Below are 18,465 nucleotides of genomic sequence, written 5' to 3'. Positions count from 1 at the left end.
GTGCAGGACCTGCAGTACCTGGTTGTGGTCGGCAGGGGGCGCTGTGGGCTCCGGCAGTCACCCCGCGGGGAGAGGGGCTGGAGGGAGCGGTACCGGGCCGCGCGGGGAAGCCGAGGAGGGGATGGGGGGTCCTCGCCTCCGTAGGAACGAAAAGGAAGGCGGACAGTACACTCACCGCTGTCCCAGGTAGTAGGGTCTCACTGCAGTCTCAGACGATGGCGTCTCAGCAAAGAAAACTCCCCCTCCTCCCCCGCGGGCAAAACAAGCTCCCCGTTGAGGCACAGCAGCTCCCGGGAAGCAGGGTATCCAGGCAGGTTGAAGCCAGCAGGACGAGAAATCCAGCTGGGCTGGGCAGTGAGATCGCTTCTCCGAGACTCCTCCACTGGGCTCTGGATGGGTCCAGCAGAGACAGAAAAAACCTTCCTCCTCTCTCTGCACCCCGGGAGGCAAGCAATCCCACCTCCCCCTTGCCTCCGACTCCAAACCAGCCCACCTGGCCCCCGGGCCTCCGGCCCACTCAACGTAGCTAAATCGCCCATAAAACGAGTCAGCCAGTTCTTTTGTAAGGCTAATGCCAGCTCTTTTGTGAGACTAATCAATTCTCTTCCCCCCTCAACCTCTGTTTTCTCTTACAGGGAAAGCAGGGGAAGGGAAAAAATTCCTCTCCCAAACTTATAACCCATAACACAGTCCATTCACTCACTTGAGTTGGGCACCCCTGCAGCACAGAAACCCTTCTTGGGTGGGTCTTTCCTCTGGCATATGACCCTATAGGTAGACCAGATCCATCTCAGAAAGTAATTTAGCTTGCAAGCATTTAACAGTGAAACGTCTACAGTTAGAATCTGAATTTATATTAAAAAGGGTGTCACATTAGTTAACCACAATGTAAAGTGATTATCTCCAGTTAAGGCAGCTGGGCTACATCGGCTCCAAATATTTTCTGTGGCATTGTAAGTAAAATACACAGGTGGGCCTTGCTGTAGTGATTTCTCCTTTTCTTTTTACAACTTCAAATATTGAGGAAGTCAGCTCTCATAACTATACAAGCTTATTACTCGCCCTTCAAGTACTTGTCCTGAATTATCAAGCACAAGAAAATAATTATGCATGTTGATGACACAGCATGTGCTGTACGAGTAGCAAACAGAAGTGTTGCAGCACTGCATGTCAGAAAATATCCCACTCTCTTCCCAAGCAAGCACAGACAGCATATTTTACCTACCTGCAGCCTCCCCTTACTTGAGATTAGTCAGTTGGAGAAAAGAGAGAATATTGTCCTTGAACACTGATAAAAATTCTAGGCAGAAATCGTTGGATTTTCTTATCGTTAGCAGTTAATGAATCAGTAAGGGAAGTTATTATTTAAATAATTCCAATTTAATCTGAAAGTCATTGGTCACAAGATGCCCACTGGTAGAGAAGTGGAAAAAGAAAGTCATAGATACCAGTTGGATAAGTCTTGGACTGTAGAAAATTTGTTCCTAATTTTAAAAAGCTCCTTAATTTTCCACACAGCCTTAGCAAAATTGCAATGTGCTGAAGACAAGGAACAATAATGTGATAGCTGTGTAAACACTCTGGATTTGTTTTGCTTCCATTCAGTAAAATGCATTTTGCATAAGAATTAAATAGGTCTCATGCCACGTGAGAACAAGATTGAGCATTGGTAATACAGCTGTTCAGTATTATATCAATTGAATGTAGCCATTTGATTCCATCCTCTTGTATTTTTGTGTAGACAGAATTTTCTCCTACCGATGAAGTTAGCTAGCTAAGGATCTCAGGAATTGGGATGCTGGGTGGAAAGGAGAAGATATCTGACTTTGCCTGATGAAGGACATTCCACTTCAGATAGATTTCTGTTTGCCTTGAAATCCCGGTACTAACAGGAGGTGAGCATGCTTTGCAAAATTCTGGGAGCTTCTCAGCTGTCCCTCACTAGACCTTGAGCTTTATGCTCTAGAATGATAACAAAGTCATCTTGAAAATCCATCATCACACAAATATCTAGATTTAAACCGTTGCTGGAATTTTTACAAGGTGCTATGGTTGCTGAGAATCTGTATTTGACCAGCAGACAAGTCCAGGCAGTTATCCACTACTTGTTTGGACAAGTTAGTTGTCATGGAAAACTAGCATTACGCTCCCTCTGCTCTAGTGTATCTTTAAACACTCTCTACAGCTCTTATGTTCTCTAACAAATCTTTTCACTCTTCAAAAATAATTTTAAAATTTCACTATGGACAAAGAAAAAACCTGAGAATTAGAAAAGGCAGTCAGATTAAAAACTAACCAGTTCTGCTTGAAGTGTAGCAACTACTAAGTCCCTATGAAAGTAACATGCTTCCAAATACCCTACATTTAAAAGATACACAAAATTATAGAATGAGAGATGACAAGAATATAGGACAACAGCATCCAATTCTCTTTGTATGTAAAGTTTTCTCCTCATTTCATCTCTTAAATATCAGTGACAAAACAACTTAGAAGACACAAACGACCACTGCAAATCAAAACAGTATCCAAAGGCGTGGTTACCTATTGGCCAGGCAACCAACACTTGTACTACTGTGTCCCTGAATTTATGAGGAGTGAACGCAGGAGCGTTTCCCTTTGCTGCCCTGGGAACAAAGCGGCCGCAGCGCAGTCGCTGCCAGGCCCGGGCGCGGTTGTGCCTCCGCGCGGGCGCCGCCCGTCAGGGGCCGCTGGGACACCCGCGGGCCGCGAGGCCAACATGGCGGCGTGTGGCGCGCACGGCGCGGCGGGGCCGCGGTAGAGGCTGCGGGCAGGATCCCGCGGGGTCCTGGCGCTCCGCCCGCCGCGGGCCGGCCTGCGGAGCGGGCGCGGCTGGCGGTGCGTGGGGATCGATCGCGGCTCGCTCGGGGGCCGGGGTGGGGCGAGGGCTCTCGCTTGTCGCTCGGGCGGCCTCGGCGCTGGGGGAGGGGCTGCGGCGGGGGGCGCCGGGCCGGGCGGGCGAGGGGCGCGGGGCCGGCGCTGTTTCCCCGCGCCGCTGTCCCTGTGGCCCGCCGGCCCCTCCCCCCCCGCGTTCGGCGGCCGCGGTGAGTCAGCGCCGGGCCCCTCCCGCCCGTTCGCCCCCCGCGGTGACTCGGCGACGGCGCTCCGGGTCATGCTCAGGCATGTCGGGCCGGGCCGGTGCGGAGCTAAGCCCAGACTTGCCTCCTGCTGGCAGCGCTATATAAGGCCCGGCCCAGCCCGACTCGACCCAGACGCCGCCGCTGGAGCCCGGCGCGGGCTGTGCGGGGCACCGAGGTGAGTGGGCTCCGCCGGCGTGGCTGCTGCCGCCAGCCCGGGTTGTGTCGCTGTGTGCCACGTTCTGAGCTGGTTCTCCCCTCAATTGCAGGCAAATGTGCAATACGAAGATGTCCTCCCTTACGGATGCCTCCGCTGTCACCCGTTCGGAGCAAGAGGCGCTGGTCAGTAGCTCTGTTGGACGCGCGAGTTTTATCATGCTTTTTACAGAGTTTTAGCTGCTAATTTAGAAGAACCACTTTTTGCAGCGAGCGTTGGTTGCAAAAAAACCAGGAAATCCGGCTTTGAAGGTGATGTCTCTGATCCTGTAATTGTGAAGCAAATGTTATTCATGGTTTAGAGTTGAGGGTGACGGTTTAGGTCTAGACTCTGTTTCCTGGAGATCTACGATGGGTTTTGCTTTCTTTTAATAAAAAGGATCTTACCATCCGATTTGATCGTGGTAAGTATTTCATGGTGGGAGTTGTTAACAGATCATAACTGAAGAGTTGTGGAAGATCTCCGTTGTGTGAACTGTACTATTTGTGAAATAATCTGAAGGTTTTCTACTTTCTCCTCTATTGGAATTCATAAGCAAGTTGTAAGAAGAGTCTTCATTTATTTTTATGGCTTTACATGTCCAGGGTTTCCATGATACAGTGGCAGTTCTGCTGCCCTGATTTTGTACTTAAGTTTTCCTGAGAATGGAAGGCTGTTATACCTGAAAGACGAGTTAAAAACAGCACATGTGCAATGATGTTTGGATGGGGCTGCCATGTGTAGAAGGATGAAGCTTAAAAGGGTAGACTTACAGTAGAATTTCAAAAAAGCAAAATAGCAGAACAGCAAAAACTGTTGATTTTTTTTGTTTGTTCGTTTCTTCCTTTTTTTTTTGGTAAGTCATCATATTGTGATGTTACGGTCTGCTGTCATATCTGGGAGGCCAAAGAATTCATACTTGTAGGAGTCAGGAAGAGAAGTCTGGGGAGTAGAAATGGGCTTAGTTGTGGATTCAGAGATCTGAAACTGTCTTCTTATGCTTAGCTGTCAGTAGTGCTTTAATAAGTTTCTGTTTGCTTTCTTTATGAAACTGTAATATGTTCCGCATGTTCTAAATAATTCCACCCTTAGGAAGGGGTGAATAGACATCTAATGTTGTCCATAAGCTTGATTATTGTTTTTATTATATGTAATTCTTGCAACTAATCTCTTGTTAATGCACTAACTAACGCTTAAAGTTGGTTTTAGCAGATCTTTAAAATGAAATGCAGAAAAGTTCCCCTCTTCCGCCCTTCCCTTAAGCATTTATTCCTTGTCTTGTGATATTTTGTTCACACTTCCCTATATTTTCTTTTTTTTACATTCAGTATTTTTTTTGTATATTTTATTTTGTGGACTATATCAGGATAGCTAAATATTAGCCTATTCCTAGAATGGTTATGCCATTGTTAAAGGGGCAACCCTGCAATATACTGCACTGGTTCCACAGTGGTTCCACAGGGACGCACTTTGAAGTTATGGCAGCCCCTGCGTCTGGTTCTCGTGTGCTGCACTGGTGCTGGCACAGCTGTGTGGAACAGTGCAGTGAACCAGATCAGGACACTGCTCTGGCCAGAAGGAAAAAAAAAAAGGTGTATGTATGGGGAAGTGATTTTTTTGTTGTTGTCGTTGAACTTTTCCATCCTCTACCTCAGAAATTGTCACAGCCTGACTGCAGTTAAAACTGCTGGCACAGTGGATGGGTGGGAGGCCATTGTGGAGGTAGGCATGAGTCAAGTATGATGAGGAGGACAGGGTGTGCTTGTCCCAGCTACGAAAGGTCTTCACAGATAAAGCAGCCCAGTTGGCAAATGTAAAACCAAAACCCCAGAAACTGTTGCAGAAAGAGCTGGACCAGTGTTTTGCTTTATGACTTGTACTCTAGACCTGACAGTCATGAAGGTGCTTTCCTTCCTCCCTCCCCTTTGGGAGTCATTATAATGGTTAAAGAAGTGAAGCTGAATTCCCCAGGACCCAGCCCTGTACTTGGAACTAATAAACAAATCCATTAGCTCAAATTAAGGAATCTCTGCTTACCAAGGTGTTGAGGTTTAAGCGCAGCCAGCAACTCTGTAGCACGGAGCTGCTTGCTCCCCACCCCCCTGTGGTAGGATGGGGGAGAGAATCAGAAGAAAAGGTAAAACCTGTGGGTTGAGATATGAACAGCTTAATAATTGAAATAAAGTATATTAATAATAAAAAAAAAGGAGAGTAGTAAAATTAGAGAAAAACAAGTGAAGCACAATACAGTTGCTTATCACCTGCTTACTGATGCCCAGCCAATCCCCAAGCATCAATCAGTCCCTCCCGACCAACTCACCCCATGACATTTTGTGGTATGTTCAGGTCAGCTGAACATACTTTGGCCAGTTCAGGTCAGCTCTCCTGGCTATGCTCCCACACAGTTTCTTGTGCACCTTCTCACTAGTAGAGCACGGGACACTGAAAAATCCCTGATTTAGTGTAGCTACTTAGCAACTACAGAAACATCAGTGTGTAGTCAACATTATTCTCCTGCTAAATCAAAAAACACAGCACTGTACCAGCTACTAGGAGGAAAATTAACTATCCCAGCTGAAACTAGGAGACAACAAAAGATGGGTTTGAGCTAAGATGTACCTTTGAGCTAAGGTGTATGAAAAGTTTAGTATCATTTTGTTCATGTTATTTGCTTTTTAAGTTTTAACTTTGCAAAGTGAAAAATTTGATCGTGGATTTGTTTTCATATAGTTGTGTGTTTGCATGTCAGATTAATACAGAAGGAGGAACGTAACCTGTTTAAGTTACGTTTTTTTGGTGGATAATTGGTGCTGTTTTTCTACTTGCCCACACAGGTTAAACCAAAGCCACTATTGTTGAAGTTGTTAAAGTTAGCTGGTGCAAAAAAGGATACTTTTACTATGAAGGAGGTGAGAACTTTTAATCACTAAAGGTAGACTACAGTGAGTACAGATACATTGTTTTGTTTTGGGTGACTGGGGGCAGTATTATCTAGAAATTATTGAGACAAGATGTTGTGTTTATTCTCCTGCTGTAACTAGTTTTTTAGCTAGTTTCTCAAAAATGTGAACAAAAATTTCTGGTGATTAGAATAGCAGTGTTCTTGGGGAATGATAGATGAAAATTTGTCAGCTCAAAGGCATTCAGAGTTTGAAGAGCAAATTTCAGTGTATTTAATGTGCTTGTTCTCTTAATCTTGAAACAGCAACCTGGATTTTTAATGTCTGTGTATTTCATTTATTTTACAGGTAATATTCTATATTGGACAATATATTATGTCTAAACAATTATATGATGAAAAACAGCAGCATATTGTACACTGTGCAAATGATCTCCTGGGGGATTTATTTGGAGTAACAAGCTTTTCAGTAAAAGAACACAGGTAAAATGAGATTCTTTTCTGAGAGTCTGGTTGGGAAATAATGAAGAACACAATGCGTATGGCCTTTTTAAACTCTTTGCATCTTTGAAGATGGTAAGCTCTCTTCTATGATTCCATGTAGCTAACTTGCAACGATTCTTTCTTTATTCCCATTTAAGGAGACTATATTCGATGATTTCCAGAAATCTGATAGCAATCAATCAACAAGGTAAGCTAGTTTAGGAGGCCATTTTGTTTTGAGAAACAGCAGTAGGGAAAATATATAATGCATCTTGCAGGTAGTGATCAGATAAAGGTGATCTGTCCATTATTAGATATTTGGCTTTACCCACTGCTGTCCAGAGCAGTCATGAATAGTGACTCAAAGCAAACACTGTTTCTTCTGGGGGAGAAAAAAATTCTGAGCAACATTTGGGTAATTTTGTTGACTAGAACCAGAACAAACACAATCAGAGCTGAACAAAAAGAGTACTAAATTGAAAACTTAGTCATTTGCTTGTATTTGTTACAGCTAAAGCCCTCAACAGCATAAAAAGTTTTAATATGAAAAACTAACTTCTTGAACTTGTGCCAGCAATAAAGTCAGGGCAGATGCTGTTCATTTTTTTCTGTTAAAGTTCTGTTTTAATTTTCAAAACTGAATGTGGAATGTATTTAGAACTGGTCATCCTCAGCTACACTGAGTCTTGTTTTAAAAAGTCTGTATACTTTAAAAGAGTAGGTTTGTGGTAACTGTGCATAGACACTCCTTGAATGGAGAATTGTTATATACAGTCATCTGTCCTGCAGTATAAAAATGCTCAATATAGCTGTAATTTTTGCCTCATACAGAGTGTGAACAAACAATGGAAGCCATTTTGTAAATTGGCTTCTAAATCTTTATTAAGACACCCTTTGTTTCTGATTCTTCCTAAAGGCAAGTTCAGCTGCTGAAGATGGGAAACATGCTCTCTTTATTATCCCTATTGTTATGCTTGCAAACTAAAATTTATCTCTCAAATTTTTTTTTAAGAGTCTTTATTAATTCAGGGTCTGTCTGGTAGTAAGCATATACCATCAACAACAGCTATTTTTTCTTCTATTAATTGTCTTCTTAATTCAGTGTTCCCACAACATGATAGCTAGTAGAAAGCACTTTGTAGAGGAAGAAGTGTATTGCATTTCCTGCCTGTATTCTTTCATATCTGCAGAATCACAGCTCATGCACAGCCTTCATTTGAAGCCATTTATAATGAAATTCTGAGCTGCTTTGCGGTTGACATTTCTTCTTCTTTCTCCTCACGTTCCCACTTCAGTAATGTTACAGGGAAGGTGCTGCACACACCTGAAAGGCAAAGGAGCAGTGTGGTTTTTTCCATTGTTCCAAAATGTCTGAGGGTTAAGTTCTATTTAGAATTTACTTTTTGAGCCTGAAATTAACTTTTTCTGCTATGTTATTTTACGGGTTTTGGTTTGGTTTGGTTTCAGACTCTACACTTGGTGGCACACCTGAGGATGATGCTGGATCTCAGCTTGAAGAAGAAAATGTTCTTAAGGTGATACTTTAATTTTATTTTAATAAATGCTCTGAGTTGTAAATTCTGTTTAGTTTGCATGATAGTGTCAATGGTTTAGATGTAATTAGTTGGTTCTAGCCTTTTACTTTGCATTCCTGCTCAGGCTTACTCCTTATTTCTGTTAATCAGGAGTCTATGCAAGAGTTAGAAGAGAAGCAGACTTCATCGAACGTGACTTCCCGACCAACTACATCTTCTACGAGGAGGACACACAGTGAATCTGGTATGTGCAGATTTATGGTGCAGAGCTTTCAGCAGCATGAACACTTAGGGGGAAAAGTACATTCTGTTGCCTTGATGACTGGAAAGGTGCTGACAGATAGTATTCATGTTTCTCTGCTTATCTAAACCAAAATGTTCAGCCTCAAAATAAAAACACGATTCCTTGCATCGCTCCAGTGTCATGTTACAGTGACTTTGGATATGTTTAGGTAACTGATTGTTCATTAAGCACTTATTAAAACGTCTGGTGACTTGAACATCATATTTGCCTCCTTTTTGTCTTTGCTGTGGTTATTCAATAATCACTGGCAAATACATTTTCAAAATATGAAATGTTTCTTTTTATAATTAGCAATAACAAGCCAGTCAGCATAAACCTGAATAAGTTTCTCAGTGGAAGTGTTCTCTACAGTTCTACTTAAATACTAATTTCTTAGATTAGTTTGTTCCATCACTTATCTTACTTCATGACTTGGTGGTAGTAATTATCTGGGCAGTGATAACCTTCTGTCACTGCATAGAACATCTTCAGTTGCTTGGGAACATTTTTTCAGTTCCTCAGCTTTTGAGTAGTATTTTTTGTGTTCCTTGTAGGCCACTGTTATGTCAGTCAGTCCAAAAACTGTGCTGCGTTGCTGAGCGGTTTGCACTAAATTAAAAGATCGTTTTAATGTTGTAACTAAAACTAGTGAAAGGATGGAAAGCCTCAGTTAAACAGCACAACCTGTAATATTTAGGCATGACCCAGAGCACGTGAGGTGCTGTGTTGTGCTTACTTATTGTAGGTCTGTTTATTAACTCTTGTCTTTGCATCCGTTTATTTGTTACAACTTTAAAACTTCTTTTAATATAGTGTTTTTATATACACTTTTTTTCTAATTTATAGGAAATCTTCCTTTTAAACCACTATTCTTGTTAAATTGGGATAGTAGTGGCTCCTTTGGAGCCCCTTATATAGTGTATAGAAACCTTGTGGTGATACAGTATCAGTACGGCATGGAGCCATGGCAACTAAATGAGGACAAGGATGGACAGGAGCAACCCTTGGGCCTGGGGGCTCCAAGTTTGGTGGGGCTCTCAGGGCGGAAAAAAGAAAAGAGAGGGGCTGAGCCAAGAAGCACCAAGGGAAAGTAAGAGAAGTCTCAAAGTATGTACAAGTGTTTTGTTCTCTTTTCTTTTACAATGAAAGATTCAAGACTTGAAGACTCATGGATTGTCACAGTCTGTTTTGCAAGGCAAGGGAGAGGCTGGGCAATAGAGGGTGGGTGCAAAAGGCACCTGTGGCGGGGCAACAGGCTCATACCGAAGTCTGTTAAACCAAGTTTTCAGGCATCTTGGGGGGTTTTCACTCCACTGCACTTATATACTGATTTTACAGTACCTTTTTTAATAAAATTGTTTCTTACCAAACACTCTAAAAGTCAGTGGAACTGAATTTTGACTTACCTATCCCTAAAATGCTGCACTCCAACTCCTTATGCTGCTTCTGGTGGTTGTTTCAAAATGTGATGTATTTAAAAAGCATTGTCTTTTTGCCTTCAAACCAAGCATACTTAATAGGCACAGCATAAAGCAATGCTCTCAGAGTTCAATTTTTACATAGTATATCTTGAAGATTTTTTTGCTAGTGTGAGTTGAAAGTTATAACAGTTTGTTGCAAAAATCTTGTTGAGTGAGTACAATTACATATAGTGGAACTAATCACTGGTAAATTTGTTCGGGTGTCTGAAACTTGAACCTGAACTTACCTTGCTTAGCACAAGGAATTCTGTGTGCATGTGACCTGGGAGCTAGTTGCTCTGTCTCCCTACAAATTCTGGGATGGACTCAGAAGCTCTCTGAAAGTGCCCTTCTGTCTACTGACTGTAGAGGGAGCAAGGACAATTAAGATCTATTTCATAAAATTAGGAGGGGTATAATGTGTCATGCGTGGAGTAAAAATTCTTCCAAATTTGTGATCATTTTATTTCCTGCATGTGGATACTGCTATTCTCAAGCTGTACTGATGGGGCAAGTGGGGAAACCCAGCCCCTGAAATACTGGCTTCAGGAATGTTTCACACTTTACATGTTTATCAGTGTTATTGTGTCTTTTTGAATAAGTTTTGGTGTCTTTACTTTTTTCCTCAAGAAATAATACTGAGTTATCTTATTAGATTTCTTTATAAGTAAATTATATTTTAAATTCCGTTAAGAATATTCGAAACTGCACATTGCATAGATGTTTTTGGAGTAATAAAAATTCTTGAATATGCCCAGAAGAAAATTCTTCAGATGGTCTGCATAGTGACAGAAGAAAGCGACACAAGTCAGACAGCATTTCGTTGACGTTTGATGAAAGTCTCTCATGGTGTGTAGTCAGTGGTCTGTGCCATGAAAGAAGCAATAGCAGTGATTCAACAGATTCTCTTTCCATTCCCGTAAGTCAAAGTATAAATATAAAATATCTTTATGGTACAAATTTTGCAGATGCCACAAGTGCAAATATGCATCTGAAAACATCAAGATCTTAATTAAAAGCAGCAGTGCCTCCAGTGGTGTCAGAGGAAGGAAAAGAGGATGAAAGAAAAGATAGTGTGTGGGTGGGGTCTTTCATAGATCTGCTGACAAAGCTGAAGGGAAATTTTTTTAAATATTAACTTTGAGTTTTCTTTAAAACCAAGACCCTTACACAGCGTTGAAAAAACTGTCAGATATATTTTGTGTTTTAAAGTAAGTGTTTCTTACTTGCTAAGAGAAGAAAAGCAGTCACAGGTGTTCCATAATTCAGAATTAGTTGGTAGTTCTGGTACAGCCTGGGTAACTGTACTCAGTAGTATGTATGCTGATGATACACTGTATTCATTTTTCAAGCCTCTACTGTTTCATATTGTTGTTTTCAACAAACACCAAGGCAAGTTACCTGTGATGAGATTAAGTTGTGAAGAGCTAAACTAACAGTATTCCTGGTCACATATTGTATTCTGAATTGACAGAACTAATACCGTATCTTCAGTCTTCCTATTTTATAGGAAGACTGTTTAGCCACAGTCTCAAATTAAAAGGTTAGCAGAGTTGATGAGAACAGAGAATTTAATGACATGCAGCCAAAAGACAGCATCTTCCTGTATCTGTTTTTTCACTTTTTAGGAGAGCCTATGTGAAACAGTAACTGCAGTCTTCAAGCTGGCTATAGGCTGACTGCAGCCTCTTATTACAGAGTCAACAAAAGGCTTTCAGATCTAGCTTTATTTTTACCTACCTGTAATTTATCTCATAGAAGATGTACTGTCTAACAGTCGCTGGTCTTATTTCTTCCATAGCTAACTAAACTGAGTAACACAGTTTTATCTTAAGAGCTGCTTTAACAGTACTGGTTATGTATACAGACCGGTGAGGTTGAATATGTACTTTCTCTTTTCTTCCAGGATCTCGATGCTAGTTCATTAAGCGAAAACTCTGATTGGTTTGACCGCAGTTCTGTTTCAGACCAGTTCAGTGTAGAGTTTGAAGTTGAGTCCATTTATTCAGAAGATTATAGCCCTTATAATGAAGAAGGGCAGGAGCTCACAGATGAAGATGATGAGGTACATATTTATTTTGCTTGGGGGGTTTTTTGACCTTGGGAGGTTGGTGAGAGGAAAATTTGCTCGTTAAATCAAACTACATGTCAGTGCAGTTGGGTCACCATTATACACGCACCAGGAAGTAACTCAGACGGTGCTGAGGCTTTCTGCAGGCTCTGAAACAGGCTATTTAGGAAAAGTCTGTGTGTTTAACTTCACTCAGTAGCTGTTGGAGTCAAAGGCAGCATGCATACTTGAGTCTTTCTGTATTTTTAGTTATAGAAGTATGTGTTGACCTTTGACATTACTTGATATTGAATGAAAACTTACCTAGTAACTCTTTGCAAAGGGATGCTTCCAAGTCATTTGCATCTGTGAATACAAATGTTTCATATTGATGCTGAGCTACAGTTTTAGAAATTTTTATTAGTAGGCAAGAAGACAGTAAAACTGTGATTACCATAATTTTCAAGAGATCTAGATATATGGAACGTCAGGAATTAAGTGAGAATTTATGTGGAGGTTTTTTTCTGGGTTAGTTTTCTGTTACTTTAGAGAGGTTAATCAGCCATGGCAAGATTGGGTAAGTACCAGAGGGACATACCAGGGACATACATGACTGTGGTACTTGAGAGGCTGAATGGACTGACTGTACTGATGTACACCGACTTGTAGTGTAGTGCTGCAGAGCTGCACCCTGAGATAAGACAGTAATTTGGAGAAAGAAAGGATTGGGGTGTGCCGCTACTCCCAGCAGTAGTTTTGAGAATTGCAGAATGACTGAGGTTGGAAGGGGCCTCTGAAGATCATCTTATCCCCCAGCCCTGGCTAAGACAGAGCTGATTGCCCAGGTGCATGTCCAGATGTGTTTTGAATATCTCCAAGGATAGAGTCTTTCAGAGATGATCAGGGCAACTGTGCCAGTGCTCGGTCACCCACAAGTAAAAAGTGTCTGCTGACATTCAGAGGGAACCTCCTGTGTTTTAATTTGTACCAGTTGCCTCTATTCCTGTCGCTGGCCACCACTGAAAAGAGCCTGTCTCCCTCTTCTTATACCCTCCTTTCAGCTATTTATATATGTTGATAAGACACCACCTGCCCTGAGCCTTCTCCAGGCTCCTCTGGAGCTCCTCTAATCTGTTTAATAATCTTAGTGGTCCATCACTGGAGACTCTCCAGTAGCTCCCTGTCTGAAAATCTATAAGGTTAAAAATGTTTTGGGTTTTTAATTGAATGCCAGAAAACAGTTACATCATTTTTTTTTCCCATTTAAACCAGGTTTATCAGCTGACTATTTACGAGGATGAAGATAGTGATGGTGATTCATTTGATGGAGATCCAGAAATTTGTCTAGCTGTGAGTAAAAACTTGTCAAGTAAAACATCATAAATTGGGTGAACTGGCAAAATAGAGATCAAGAAGTATAGATGAATTCTGTTGCTACCAGTGAATTTTTTTTTAAGAATCAAATTGACTTTTTCTTATATGCTTGAAGGTTCCAATACAATATTTTAATTATTGAACATGTAATTATTAACCTTGATTTTTTTATAACTAGTAAGCTTCCTAAAGGAAATAATTTTCAAAGGAAATTATTTGAAGTCTAAATCTGACTTTCTGCACAAAATGAAAAAATCTTGGTCATGTACATTTAAAAACTTTTCCTATAAATCAGAATACCTAGTTTTATTGTCCGTCCTGAATGAAGTTATCTCTGACATACAGATGTGAAGGCAAACCTTTTTTCAGAACAGTAATATAAAATTAAGAGAGGCTTTTTCTAAATTCTGTGAGACCGTTTTTGAAGTGTGGGAAGAATTTAGGGTCTTGAAGCACACAGTAGAATTAAAATGCAGGGTACCTCATTTATATTTGTTTTTCACAGTTAAACCTTAAATAAAGTTGTTTTCCAGAACTGTCTGAAGTGTTCCAGTCCCTTAATGGTCTGTAGGACTGAGGGACATTATTCTGTTTGTGAAAAACAGGGCCGGCCACCTTCTGAAAACATAGCAGTACTTGTGTGTGGTAAAAGAGGCCTGTATGTTATTTTTAGGATTTAGATTAGCTCTTTTAAGCTTTTGATGTTACTGATGTTATTCAGGACTCCTCTAAATAATTTTTGGGTGGTTTTTATGTTTTGATTCCCCCTAGGCTTGCATTACTTCTAAGAATTAAATGTATTTTTAACAAGATATAGTGGCTTATTTTCAGTGTAGCCTACAGAGTATCCACTGAGATGGTGATGCAAGATTTTTTTCCCCCCCACCACTTTTTTCACTTTTTTTTTTTTAATTGGCTCTAGTTTTCTCTTGTACCTCTGTGTCAGAGTGCCCTCATCTGGCCATTTTGCACACCAACAGCTTAGCATCCTACAGGTGAAAGGTCCCTTCAGTCCTGAGTAGTTCCCATTTAAAAAGTCCATTCTCAAAAAGAAGAGGAACCATTTTATTAGAAGTTGACCATTTTATTAGAAGTTTTTTGTGAGGTTCTCTGAAGATTTTTGTGGTCTGGCTTCTGCAGTTTTGCATAAGAAATAATAAATCGTTATTGTTCTAGTCACAAACCTACTGCAAAAAGAAAGAAAATCAGAGTTGTTTTAAAATAAGAACTATTGTAGTCTAGAACTGTAAAATGGGGCCAAAACACTGAATGGCATTTTAAAATTATAAACAAGTCAATAGCTCAACATAATTATTATTTTGACAGTAGTAAATTGTTTACAATCTCTGTATACTTCAGTTGTAAGTGTTCCAAGTAGCTTAAGCTGTTCCAATCTTTAATTCACTAAAGGATTTTTGGAAGTGTCCTCAATGTAGCAAAATGAATCCTCCACTTCCACGACATTGCCACAGATGCTGGGCCCTACGCGAGGATTGGCTTCCAGATGAAAAGAGTGAGAAATTGGAAAAGAGCAAATCAGAAGGTTCCTTCCCTGCAGAGTCTGAAGAAGGTTTTGATGTTCCTGACTGCAAGAAAACAAAAATGACTGAAGATAAAGAACCAGCTGTGGATGAGAATGAGGAGAAAGCAGTACAAATTTCCGAGTCCCAGGAAAGTGAAGATTATTCCCAGCCATCAACATCAAGCAACATGTTCTGTAGCAGTCAGGAGGACTATAAGGAACCTGAGAAGAGAGAAATGCAAGACAAAGAGGAAAACCCGGAATCCAGTCTGCCTGTTACCAGCATAGAGCCCTGTGTCATATGTCAGAGCAGACCTAAAAATGGCTGCATAGTACACGGCAAAACGGGACACCTCATGTCATGTTTCGCGTGCGCAAAAAAGCTTAAGAAGAGGAACAAACCCTGCCCAGTGTGCAGGCAACCCATACAAATGATTGTACTAACTTATTTTGAGTAGGTGGATGTTGACTGGAAAGCTGCAAGAGAAACTATTTTTGTATGCTTATTGGAAAATTAGTATTTTGGGTCTCTTTACATTTGGTATGAAAAATAATTGCTGACATAAATGCACTGGCGTTGTTCAGAGGTTTGCCCAGTAGTCGTAAGTCAACTTGGAGATTTTCAATCCTTGTCAGTAGAAATAACCAAGTCCTGTAAATCACCTCCCTCTCCAGGTGTTTAATGTTCCATGCAAGTTAGTGACGTTTCTTTTACTGGATTAAATACACATATTAAAAACCCCAGTTCAATGACTGTGAGAGGAGACACATGTTGAAGCATTCACTTATGCGAGTTAAGAAGGTAGAAGATTCTCCAGGTTTCAGTATTTGTTGCCTGGTGAAGACACCAGGCTCAATCAGACCATACTGAATAAGTCAATAAAATAAATAGTCTTGTCTTAAATTCCTCCAAGTAGGCAAATTATGGGGGAGATATTACCAGGAAGTGGAGAAAAATGTGATACAAATTAATTTAAGGCTTTGGAAAAAGAGAAGGGTATTGTATGTCTTTTATTTTTATAGTGTGCATTGTAAACTTCAGGGCTGTGTGTCCCCCTAAGAAGTCATTGTTCCAAGTTCAGTCATACAGTTCTCTCTTAAATGTCTTAAGAAACTGACATTTTCAATGCTTTGTGAGTTTGGAGGTCTGTACTATCCTGAGTATGCTTGTTATTATTAATTTAGCAGCATGAGAGAAGACTTGAACAGGCAAGATAAATGAAGGAGGAGTCTCATCAGGCAATATTAGGGGAATAATTCTCTGCAGTTGTTTTTGACTTCAGCAGAACATTGACTGGAATAAAAATAGAAAAAAATTCCATCTTCATCTGCAGAAACAAATAAGCTGTGCAGTTCTAGATCACATAGACATTCCTTAAATTCGGTAGTCTTTCCAAGTCAAACTGTTCTTTTCTGTATCACAAGAATTCTGAAAATCCATTGTGGGGTGTTTGGTGAACTCAAAATTGGTCTCATTGGACCTGTCCTTTACTGCTTTTAGTTCTTGTCCCTTCACTGTACTTTGTCAAAAACTTGGTGAAACTTACCAGTTCTGTTCTCAAGGGGTCTGCTGACTGACTGGGTTCTGAGGGGTGTTCAGGATAGTTCTCTGGAGCTTGTGTAAGCTCTGGTATCTTCCTGTGGGATACGGTAAAAATCACTCAGCTGTATTTCACATGGAGAGTTTCTGTACCAGTGAGTGATATTTATTCCTTTGGAAAACTAGATTACAAAAGGAACTGTATGATTTTAGCACCTTTTATTTTTACAGGTAGTTGCTAATCATCTGCCTAACAGGGAATGGCAAATAAGCAGTCAGGGGAGTTCCAAGAATGGAGATGTAGCCTAAATGAATAAATTGCATTGTGTTACTATCCTGCAGGCCAAGGTTCAGCAGCTTTCCAACACCACCAGTATAAAATTGCTGATGCCTATGTGCTGGCACAAAGACTTTTACTGCTATCATTACGTCCAGGTAATGCCTGAAGTGCCTAGGAAAAGGAGATGTACAGGAGAGACTTGGTAAATCCCTGGTTGTGACTTGCCTGCAGAGAAATACCTTCATAGGTAAAGTCTGAATTATTGGGATCAGTCACATTTTGTTCGTACATTTGAGCTGTTTTGTTTTTTTTTTTAAATACCACTAAAAGATCCTGGTGTGTCTGAAGTTCTAGCAATTCATTTTAACTAAACAAATACAAACCCCAGGTGTATACATTTTGTCAAATTCTTAATTGCAAGTTTCTTGCCCCCTGCAATTTGTAAAGCAACAGCAGGTATCTGGAAGTTCTTGGAAGATTTTTGGTCAGCAGAAACCCTTCATGGGTTTTATGGGATTTGATAATCCTTCAGCCTGAGATGGAGAAGGCCTTCGGGTAGATATTTAATTTTTTCAAGCAGGGATGCTAATAGAGGGCTACCTGCCTTAATTTACACTTCCTAATAATTTTTCTTCATTTTTGATTTTATTTATTTAGCTGCATTGAGGCTTTCAGAGGCTCTTCACTGCATCTGCAGGTGAGACCAAACAGTGGTCTTGTTGTGGTCAGGGATCTGCAGCTGAGAGAAAACTGTAGACATATATGCAGAAGGCTCGATAACACGGGGACTGTACATTAAAAGCCTCATCTATAAAAAGCTTTGTCCATTACACTGTCTCCCATGTCTAAGGTTTTTCAGCATGATCCCTTCTCTGCAGTCACTACCATGGCTGTGTAACTGCCATGCAGGGGGAGCAGCTGCCCTTACCCCGTTCCTACTGGGACAAATTGTACCATCCCACTCTTGTTATTCTATTACAATCAATCTCCTTAAGTGATCTCCATACTTAAAAAAAAAATTTCATCTCAGAAAGGGAGGTATGGCCAGAGTGGTGATCCTTGCTGTTCACAATCACTCACCTTTAGGTTTATTCTTCTAAAGCAATTTCCCAGTAACACTTTCTGTTTTGGTAAAAGATAGACTGAGACCATACAGCATAATGAATTTTCCCTTTTATGCTTTAAAATTTTAGAATAGCCCTGGAAATACCCTCCAATCCATACAATGGTGAGGAAATGTGGAATTTTGATTTCTGCATCTGCAAATCACTGTGTCAAATCTTTTTGCTTCGGGTTAGATTTTTCTGGCTTAATATTATTCTTAATGACCTCTAGTACAACTAGAATTTGCTTGGTTTGGGTGCACACCTTACAAATCGGGGAATGATGAGAGTTGGTGTCTGTTCCAGTTCCAAGCGGGGCCTGGGGCCCAGGGGGTGTGTACGTGACACAGGACCCCAGTGCTGTGGCCCTGACCCCGCGCTGGAGCCTTTGGCTCTGCCTCCCCCTCATCGCGTGGGCACGAGCAGCCACCACCCTGTTCATTCTGGCCTGTAAGCAACATTGCTGGCCTTGGGCAGAGGCACAAAAGTCAGCAAAATTTTGGTACAAAAGTTGTTGTTGATAGTTATTGTTACTTGGTGTTTGAGATCCTTATTTAATATCGCACACATTTTGATCTTTAATTTATTGCCATTTGTAAATATTCTTGTGCTCACAGTTAATGTTTTGAGCTCTAATTTATTGAA

At 40.9% G+C, this 18,465-nt stretch overlaps 1 protein-coding gene and 1 long non-coding RNA gene across 8 annotated transcripts in view; one reads left to right on the top strand and one right to left on the bottom strand.

Annotated features, from left to right (window-relative positions):
* LOC113952823 overlaps nucleotides 1-2,739 on the bottom strand; it is an 11,226-nt gene extending 8,487 nt beyond the window's left edge. The window contains exon 1 of one of the 2 annotated variants that reach the window (XR_003529665.1): nucleotides 2,542-2,739. This is a non-coding gene — a long non-coding RNA (uncharacterized LOC113952823). The remainder of the gene's footprint in view (nucleotides 1-2,541) is intronic. The other variant, XR_003529664.1, reaches the window with a different exon arrangement.
* A 30-nt stretch (nucleotides 2,740-2,769) lies between these two features.
* On the top strand, nucleotides 2,770-17,084 carry MDM2 (MDM2 proto-oncogene). Of its 6 annotated transcripts, none has more exons than XM_027655261.1 (11): nucleotides 2,770-2,856; nucleotides 3,365-3,437; nucleotides 6,126-6,200; nucleotides 6,540-6,673; nucleotides 6,832-6,881; nucleotides 8,141-8,208; nucleotides 8,359-8,452; nucleotides 10,710-10,870; nucleotides 11,858-12,016; nucleotides 13,274-13,351; nucleotides 14,786-17,084. In XM_027655261.1, the coding sequence occupies exons 2-11, from the start codon at nucleotides 3,369-3,371 to the stop codon at nucleotides 15,353-15,355; spliced, it is 1,458 nt and encodes a 485-aa protein (XP_027511062.1). In that variant the 5' UTR covers nucleotides 2,770-2,856; nucleotides 3,365-3,368; the 3' UTR covers nucleotides 15,356-17,084. The 6 variants fall into 6 exon arrangements, with proteins under 6 accessions (XP_027511062.1, XP_027511046.1, XP_027511034.1 ...); XM_027655245.1 differs by lacking the exon at nucleotides 2,770-2,856 and adding an exon at nucleotides 3,060-3,273 and having other exon boundaries at nucleotides 3,359-3,437; nucleotides 10,713-10,870; XM_027655233.1 differs by lacking the exon at nucleotides 2,770-2,856 and adding an exon at nucleotides 3,061-3,273 and having other exon boundaries at nucleotides 3,359-3,437.
* Nucleotides 17,085-18,465: the final 1,381 nt, after the last annotated feature.

Source organism: Corapipo altera, unplaced genomic scaffold, assembly GCF_003945725.1.
Source record: "Corapipo altera isolate COAL_440 unplaced genomic scaffold, ASM394572v1 1, whole genome shotgun sequence".
Lineage (NCBI taxonomy): Eukaryota > Metazoa > Chordata > Aves > Passeriformes > Pipridae > Corapipo > Corapipo altera.
This window is presented reverse-complemented; position numbering and strand designations above follow the sequence as displayed.

Excerpts from the sequence above, each read along its gene's own strand:
- MDM2 (XM_027655233.1), top strand. The coding sequence starts at position 3,131 with ATGCTCAGGCATGTCGGGCCGGGCCGGTGCGGAGCTAAGCCCAGACTT. Across the intron at positions 8,209-8,358 it reads AAGAAGAAAATGTTCTTAAG|GAGTCTATGCAAGAGTTAGA; the intron begins GTGATACTTTAA and ends TCTGTTAATCAG. Across the intron at positions 10,871-11,857 it reads CAGATTCTCTTTCCATTCCC|GATCTCGATGCTAGTTCATT; the intron begins GTAAGTCAAAGT and ends CTTTTCTTCCAG.